The following is a 9,158-nucleotide window of genomic DNA, read 5'->3' as shown; positions in this document are numbered from 1 at the left end:
AAAATGCGTCACATAACTTTTTTTTTTGCATAGATATCTTACAATATACCAATTTAAAAAAGAATTATGAAACAGACCAGTAACAAAAATAAATCTTTTTCTTCATTAATAATCTTGTAACATTAACATACCACATCATATAATACAAATAATATTTTTTAAATCTTAAGACTTTTGTACAGCCAAAAAAATTGACAAAGTAATATATTCATATATATATATATATATATTTATATTTATATATATAAAAAGCTTAAAAAAAATAAAATGTCAACCAAAAAAGGCAGAACTGAGGGCTACAAGTTTGGGTACTTCTGTGATATACTAGAAATACCAGAGAAGGCCTGAGAGAATGTGACTGAAGGTTTTTTTCCAAATGCCCTTGGCAGACACATCTGGCCAAAGGAAAGCTGTAGTGCAAAATGAAAGTCCTTCAAGCGCTGTTGGTTGTTATACAGGTATAGTGTGTGTCTCAAAGGAATGACTTGAGTTTGAACACTAAAAGGAAATTATTTATACTTTTAGAATGAAAAAAAGGGGGTTGGGTGGATTTGTTTGATTGTTACAGATAAGCCACACTTTTGCTTACATAAGAAATGTTGTGAGTACTTTTTTTTTTTTAAATTTCTGACTTGGTTCCTTTTCGTTTATCATTATTAACAAAAAAAGAAAACTAAAATCCAACCCCTCAAAGGCAAGAAGATGTTTCAGGGGAGAAATTTCTCCAGTCAAGCATCTGACATTTCCCCTTCTCCATCCCCATGTTCTGCTGCAGTTTGGGAGGTAATAAATCATAGGAAAGTGGCAAGTCAAACAAAAATTTATCACACTCTGTTGCTCCAATTGAACAAAAGGATTACTGACATACAGAATCCGCCTTCCTATCTAGAATGTACTCATTGCCAAGTATAGAAAGCTGCTATTAGAAATGGAACCCTGCTTCTAGTAGTCTTAGCCATATGCACAATGCTGGACCCAATTCAAGATCAACTCTTCCAACTGCAGATTTGACACCCACTGTTGCATTCCTGAAAAACCCCTAAGGTTTAAAGGGGAAGGTAAACAATGCCTCACTTCCTCCCAGCTGCAGATGGCAACAAAACTGAACTGGAGGAGGTGAACAGCTCTTAGGTCTTTGGATCAGTGCACCTTGACAATTCATAATCCATGGAATGATGCTTCTTCACTTTAGAGCCAATCCCTGCGGCTTCATCCACACATATGGATTTGAGCTAACTTCATGCTTGCACTGGTTTCAACTTTTTCTTAAATATGCTTTTGTTACTCCAATGTAGTAAAGCGTGGTGCAAATATAATGCCACTAACAGTGAAAATTACTATTGGTCATGCCTTGATTTTAAAAACTTTACAACTCACTTGAGCAAGCTTCCCCTACACTCCTTGTACTGAGGGGCTTTTCGTTGTTATCATTGGAATTAAACCTGGGTATTCCAAGCTTGCTCCAAGACCAAAGAGAAACTTTCTACTAGCCCTCACTATTAGCTCCAACTCGCTTCCTGAGCAAACCTAGCTCTGAGAGGAAGGAAACTGGGAGTTGAAACAAAGGGAACCTGTACAACTTACCCTGAAGTGTCCCAAAGCATGCTCTCAAGCCTAATTTCTCTCCATTCTACAGTGACTCCTACCTACTTTCAGAGCCCTCCCTTCGGTAGGTTGAGCTTGCTTTGGGAAATAAGAAAGACACTTGGCAGAGATGAGCTCGATACAAACCAGGTGCAAACTTCAGGGAGAATTTGGGTCACACTGAGAGTACCATTTCTAAACTTTCCCAGTCGCAACTACGCTATTAATTTACACCTAATGGTCCGTTTGTAACATTTCCTATTCCTATATACTGTACCCTATTGCTGACTGGAAAAAAAAAACCCCTACTTGCTATGCAATAAACATGCAAGTCAACTGCTCGGCTAACTGTGACGGGCACGACTATGAACTAATTGTCAGACATACAAAAAATGATCCTTCAACTTTTAGACATTCCAGATTTTTTCACAATAGTCTATGGAAGCATTTATGAATGACTGAATGTAATGTAAGTTCTTTACTTCCTGATAACACATACTGGAATGGTTTAATTGCGGCTTTCTTTTTGTTAAAACAGAGCAACTTCCCACCAATCTCGCAAAAGCTTGGGGAGCAGTAAAGTCTGAGTCAGACCTTAGTTTTACAACTTGTTGTTTAGGGATTAACAGGCACAAAACTCAGGACATGTGTGAGAAAACAGATAAGCCACATGCAGTATTATTACAATGAAAGAAATATAGTTGAGTGTTTACTGGGTCTGGTTAACTGGACTCCCAGGGAACCATTTACTTGTCCTGGCAATTGACCATAGTAGATAACAACCATGTACTAATAAGAACAGTAAGTGACAAATGTGTTAAAAACATTAAATTCCTTGGAATGTCTTTCCAGATGGACCTTGAAATGTATAACTTCAAAAAAATTCAGTTTTTCAGGGGAAAAACTTTTTTGGGGGGAAAAATATGGAAATTTTTGGAAAATTTACATTTCTGGATGGACCTCATATATTGCACACAGACTTAAATATCCAGCCCAAAATCTGTCACACAGGAATACAATTGCTGTGTGCTTATAGATGAGTTTTCCTCAGTACAGCCCAAATGGTCAAAGATTAAGTCACCTCTCAACTTCTGATTTCTCTAAGGTTATTCCTGTGAGCACTTTTCTTCCATAGTTTTAGGCCTATTCACTGATATTACATGTTAAAGCACAGACAAAAACTTTGCTACATTAGCTGACCTTATTTCTAAGACCCACTGACAACTGTTAATACCCTCACCATACCAGAAACAAAAGAGGCACTGTTGGTTACTACACCAGCAATAGTTGGACTTCAGTTTCATCTGTGTGAGAATATATGTAGTTTAGGCGCTTGAATGCACACAGAAGAAGAGTGTAGAACCTGGCAGTTTACCCAATTAAATAATAATAATTAAAATAACCACAAACACCCAAAGTGATGGTTATTTAAAAAACTTGTATAGGCCAGCCTTCATTCCTGAATCCAAAAGCATCATGAATATATATAGAGACAGATATATTTTTTTAAAATCTCACCTGCTTGTGCAATTAAAGCAGGCAATACATTCTTCATATAGTTGCTGTTCCTTCCCACTGCTTTTGTGGGAAAACGAAACACTGCTCTAACTCAAAGCAGAACAGAGAGATTTAAAGAGGGCCTGGTTAAGAGTATTTGAGGCCAAATCTCTTTGTTTCCAATGAGACTGGTCCTATTCAGGCAATCTTATCCAATAATGAACGGACCACCCCTCCATGCCTGCCACCCACAATGTTTTTAGAAGGAGGGTGATCCAAACCCATTTTGATATGAAATCTACCAGAGATCAACAGCTCTACCTATGAAAGAAATTCTTGACATACAAGGTGTCGTACAATTCATTATTGCTACGACATAAGCACAAAGTAAGTTTTTTTTTTGTCTGTTGCCATTTAAGCCAAAATCTCAAAAAGAGAGAGAGAGAGTGAAAGAGGACATTAACTGTTGTGCACATCACCCAATGCAATCCTGAACACATTCACCTTCAGAGGAGAAGTCCTACTGATTCCCAAGGAACTCTCTTAACAAGTAACTCTCTTAACAAGTAGTTAGCATAGAGTCCCACAGTTGGGGTAGACTGGGAAGAAAGAGCAGAGAAAGATTTGGAAGCCTTATTGGTAGCCCAAAATAGAGCATAGTAGCAGTGGTGGTGAAGGCAGGGGCCACAACTGCTGATTGACCAGCAGCCCCAACTGTGGGTCTCTGATGGTATATTGCCATCCTGGTTTGCCAGTTAACAGACACATGCCTACAAGGTGGGAAACGAGCCACTTCCATCTCCATTTTGCAATGCCTGCCATCAATGCTAAAGAGATCCTTGTCACTACTGCACAGCAGTGTCTGCTTACATCTCGTTCACCTGCCTAACTTCACACCAACCATCTACATATTTACTTGGGAGCAATTCCTTTGTATTTTAACTGGTCTTAACACCAAATAGCTGTGCCTCAAGCTCCTGCTAATGATGGGAAACCAATAAAGAAGAACAGAAAAAGTTCAAGTTGCCATAGAGGTGTTCCATACTGTATTATGATTGTGCCCAGAGGTTGGAAAAGTTACTTTTAGGGACTACAACTGAGTTATGGGAGCAGAAGTACAAAATTTTTTCCCCCAAATTCTGGTGCCTGTAAACTTCAAGCGTTGAGAAGGACAGCAGAATTTTTGTTGTGACTTGCCCATAACATGGCCTTCCAGAATTTCACTCTGCCCCAATCAACAGAGAAATTAGCAAGAACCCAAATTACAACAGGAGGTACATCAACATTGCTCCTTTTCATTTTCCTAGTTACCAGTACCCAGTCACTACCACCCCCTTTAATTTTTTTTTAATGTATGCTCCCACCAATTCTTGTAGATGATTCCTAAGAACACTAGAACAGGATTTAACAATATTTCAGACGATGAGATTTATGTATCTTATTTAAGGACTATCATCATGATGAATATCTAAGCATATTACATAGGATGCTATAAGAGGAATTTTGTGAACAGTATAGATTTTTCAGCAACTAGTACACTTAGATGTTCTCCCATCTCCCTCAGCTGACATCCTAAAACTGTCACACTGGAACAGTTGGGATTCAAATATCAAGGAAAAGAGGTTCTAAAAATGCCCACTGAGTGCCTGGATGAAATAGAAAATATGCAAACACAGGTACAGAGAACTATAAGATTGTCAGCAAACAGTGCTCCAATATTTTCTAAATCCATGTTAACCACAAATCTTTGGAATAAAAGTTAGATCTCTTCTTTCCTTCGTTCTTGAATGCTAACATTCATGGCCCTTGTAGAGATGGTGTGATTTTGGTCCATTTCTCATTCCATCCTTAAGGTTTAGACCTTGAACTGCCCACATAAATGGCGACCGACAGTCATAGTGTGCCCAGGAACTCTGATCCAAAAAAGACAGCGTGTATTGTTTGAACATCTGGTAGCTTGGTGAAAACAAAGATGGAAAGAAAGCCCAATAGGCCAAGTGCTAAGAATCCCTGTGTCTGTACTTACATTATACAGTTTTTAAAGATATCCTGTATATAGTATATATAAAAAAATTGTAAGGTTTTTGCATCCTAAACATAAATTAGGAAATTATTGAACAGTCAGCAAGTCAAAGAACAGTCAAAAGGAGGGCAGTGAGCTAGTTTCGTGAGTGGAAGAGCAGCAACCAAGGGAAATATATATGCTGTTTCATTTCTTGGCACACCTTGCAGGAATGGTTCCATGTAATTAGTTATGTACAACCATTCCCAATGACTAAGCTCTCCACCTGCATGATAGAGGGTTCAAAAAGGCAGTCTTTGGAGTCAGTGCCAGTTCCCACTAGCTAGAAACAGACATTATGTATAGAGAGAAGTGTGTGTGTGTGTTTGTGTGTGCATGTCTGTGCGTAAAGTACAGAGAAATTAATCCACTTTGAAATCAAACTATAGCCATCAAATTATCTACAAGATTCAAAGGTGAGCCTGATGCCTCCATTGATTACTACGTGGTACAACTGTTGGTCAATGTAGACCCATGCATTTTTTTTTTTGTTTAAACTGATCACTTAGATGGAAACCAGCGCTCACCCAAAATGCCAATTCCTTTTACCCCATCAAAACTGTTAGAGGAAAGGGAAAGTTTTATCACCTAGATAAATGGGAAAATGAACCTCAGTGAAGTAGGTGTTTTCTTTAGAATAGAATGCTGTACAAATTCATTTCAGCTTGGAAGGGGTTCTCACTTTTCCACTCATGAGGATTGTATATCTACAAATTTGCCCAACCCCAAAACACTAAATTTTGCAGGTGCCAGACACACAGTTAAGTTACTGGACAGGGGATTTGTTAAAAGAGCTAGCAAGAAACAAGGAACTTGAGTTGCCAACTCATCAATACAAGTCGCAACAAACATGCCCCTGCCCCATGGTACAGATGGAAAACCTGAAGTCATGCCTGAGTGACAAAATCCGACAGATATCCAGGTGCATACATGAGTTCTGAGGAACATGGAGGAAAAATTTCAAAGCTTCCAAACAAGCTTTCTTTCAAGTTTTCATTAGGCAATTAAATAGGAAGTCTAAGCTATGGCAATATGGTAGTGCCTCCAAAGGTATGCTGTGGTGTTGCTCAGAGATTTCGCTGGCCAGCCACGGTGAAATCATATCAGCAGATTTCATAGTCCTCTACTGCACATGATGTGCAATAACCAAATATCAAAAATTAAGAGAGGGGTGAAGAAAATAATATAAACTATATATTCTCGATGAAGTCTACATCAATTCAAGCAAGAAAGGTGGTAGGCGTGTCCTAGGTGTCACTGCACAGTTTACTGCCAATTAAGGCCATTGGTATTGACTTAAACGGATCCTGATGGGTCAATTCAATGAAGAAACAGAGCCAGAGCACATCAGAGTTTTCTTGAGGAGTCTTGATACATTGTTGTACATAAAGGAGTCTCAAAAAACAGAAACAGAAAGGAACCAAGAGACTAATGTTTTGGCTACCACACTGGGATTTGGTTTTTCTAGGTCATTAGTTTCCCTTCCAAAATCTATTTTAAAAAGAAAAGTTAGTGCTACAAATATGCAACTCCAAAATCAGGTGTCCTTCCCTCCCCCAAACTAGATCCCTCCATCATCAAGTTGCACTGTGAAGCAAGTTACATATGCCCCTCTGATTACTGTTCACGTGTACAGAATCCTCTTCTATCTGCTTTTGTTTCCATTGGCAATGAACTGGGAACAAAAAATTGAGAATCCTGAAGTGTCATAAGCAATGCTGCGTTTCACTGACTCCTCCTGCAATCTTTTCTTCCTCTGTGTCTTCTGCCCTCCAGACGGGCAAGCTGTTGAGACAGGCAAATCTAATTAAGTATAGTTAGGTGCATGACAGCTTTTAGTGCATGTTTTGTGTACAGAGGTTTACATGTGATCAAGTTCTCTTCTCCTGAAAGGCGGCAAGAGACAGACAATCTTGTTCTGCCCTTTTCTCCATGACGCTTAGAGGTCTGATTGCATCTGGGCCACACTGAATAAGCTTGTTATTTAGATGTGCCTCTTCATATGGAGAGCAAGGTGATCAGACCTTGAAAAACACCTGCAAAAATAAGGTACAAAAGTGAAATCAGGATTGGAAGGCACAAAAACTTTCAGACTGTATGGTGAGTGCAAGAACATCAGCAAGATACAGAAGTCTGCTTACACCTGCCTTCCCTCAAAGCAGAAATTACAAGGCATCTCTTACATGTTCAGCACTGTAGGTAAAAAAACACACCAATGGCTGTAGTTTGCAATTTCAATTCTGTTGTATCTGCTGCATTCTAGACGATAATTATGTTTTAGCTCTCATAAGTTATGGAAAATTCCTTAATTAATAGGATGAAGGAGACAACAATGTAAGTTTGAAATATATGTAGACAGAGGTCTTTCAGGACAAAGGAAGTGCCTTTCATGTACTTTTCAGCTCTAACTTCTGACATTTTAGAGATTAATGCACTGGAGGAAGCACACTTTATTCATCCAACTAGTTGGAATCCTGGATACTTGTGAATTCCAGGAAGGGGCACTGCATTGCCTTCTTTGGTGAGAGACAGCAAAGCATTATTACAACCAATGGGCTGCAATTCAGAAAGCTCTCTGTAGCTACAGTTTTCTGCTAGCAGCAGCAGCATACCAAATAAGTCCTGGCACCACAACCCATCCAGTCTATAAAACTTGACCAAGCAACACAGTCTTGCAATTAGCAATGCCACAGTAAACAGCACTGCTGAATGGGTGCCATGAAGACAAGCTCTAACTGGCATTTTAAAATTTCAGCTTCATCACAAATCAGCCCACAAAAGGCTGTAGATACAGAGATAGCTATATAAATATATATGTGTGTGTGTGTATGAGAAGAGCCAGCCTGTGTGGCCTTGGGCAAACTACATGGTTCCAGGGTGACCCAAATGAAAGGGAAGGGTATTTTATACACAGGAAACTCCGAAAAAGAGTTGACGTAAGTCAGAATTGACTTGACAATATGTAATTATTATTATTATATGTATACATACATATTTACATATGTCTTATGTACCATCAAGTCAGAACTGACCTACAGTGACCTTAATAGGGCTTTTAAGGAATGGTACTTAAGGAACAGCATGGATCTGCAGGGATTTGAACCCAGGTCTCCTGAGCGCTATTCCATCATGCTATCCACTACACCAGTGGTTCTGAAACTCAGATTCCCAGATGTTCTTGGACTATAGCTCCCATAAGTCCTGGCCAGTACAGCAAGTGGTGAAGGCTTCTGGGAACTGCAGTCCAAGAACATCTGGAGACCTCAGTTTGAGAAATACAGTACTACACTATACATATGCATACCATGCCAGCCAGAGCAAAGCAATGTGAAAATAACTAGGTATTTCTAATGAGTAATTGCCTATTAAAAGTGAAACTGAAAAAGATGCAAATTTAGCAACATTAAAAGATGACATGCAGCTATTATTTGTCTATGATAAGAGCTGGGAGCACTGTAATAGCTAAGAACCCCGTGTCCATGCATGAAAGCCCCAAATCAATTCTCAGCTTAGCTGTGAACTCACTGCTGTTCTTTGGGAAACTACATGTCTCCAACTCAGATTCCTACACTGACAAGAATATGCAGATCATCTACCAATGATGCAAGAAGTAATATAAGGTGTATGAAGTACCATGAGCTTGTGCAGCTATTGAAATGTTTTTATAACTACTACTACTACTACTACAAAGGATTTCTAAAAAAGAAAGAAGCTGTGATTTAGCTAAATATAAAGGACACCGGTAAGATTGGAGGAATGCTGCGTGAGAAATAAGTTTTCAGGAAAAGATATTTTCACTGAAAAATCTGTTGTGGTGGCAAGTTTAGTTCATCATTCACTTTGATGGGTTCTTTTGGGGTGGGAAGCAAGGGATTATCTTACGTATGGTATGGGATTCATCATCTTCCACAGCATACAGACAATTTCATTAGAAATACCTAGTTATTGAAATGGTGCCCATGACACTCCAGAGACTATCTTTCATCTCCTCTGGTGGGTCTTCTCTGCCCCCTCT

General features: G+C 39.0%; 1 protein-coding gene across 3 annotated transcripts in view; it reads right to left on the bottom strand.

The window, feature by feature from the left end:
- Positions 1-820: 820 nt before the first annotated feature.
- Positions 821-9,158, bottom strand: part of KLF7 (KLF transcription factor 7) — an 89,381-nt gene continuing 81,043 nt past the window's right edge. For all 3 annotated transcript variants that reach the window (XM_078379517.1, XM_072978236.2, XM_072978245.2), the window contains exon 5: positions 821-7,179. In XM_078379517.1, the coding sequence (XP_078235643.1) occupies positions 7,128-7,179 (52 nt within the window). In that variant the 3' untranslated portion in view covers positions 821-7,127. The remainder of the gene's footprint in view (positions 7,180-9,158) is intronic.

This window comes from Pogona vitticeps, chromosome 1, assembly GCF_051106095.1.
Source record: "Pogona vitticeps strain Pit_001003342236 chromosome 1, PviZW2.1, whole genome shotgun sequence".
In the NCBI taxonomy this organism is placed as follows: domain Eukaryota; kingdom Metazoa; phylum Chordata; class Lepidosauria; order Squamata; family Agamidae; genus Pogona; species Pogona vitticeps.
Note: the sequence above shows the minus strand (reverse complement) of the source record. Positions and strands in the feature narration are given on the sequence as shown.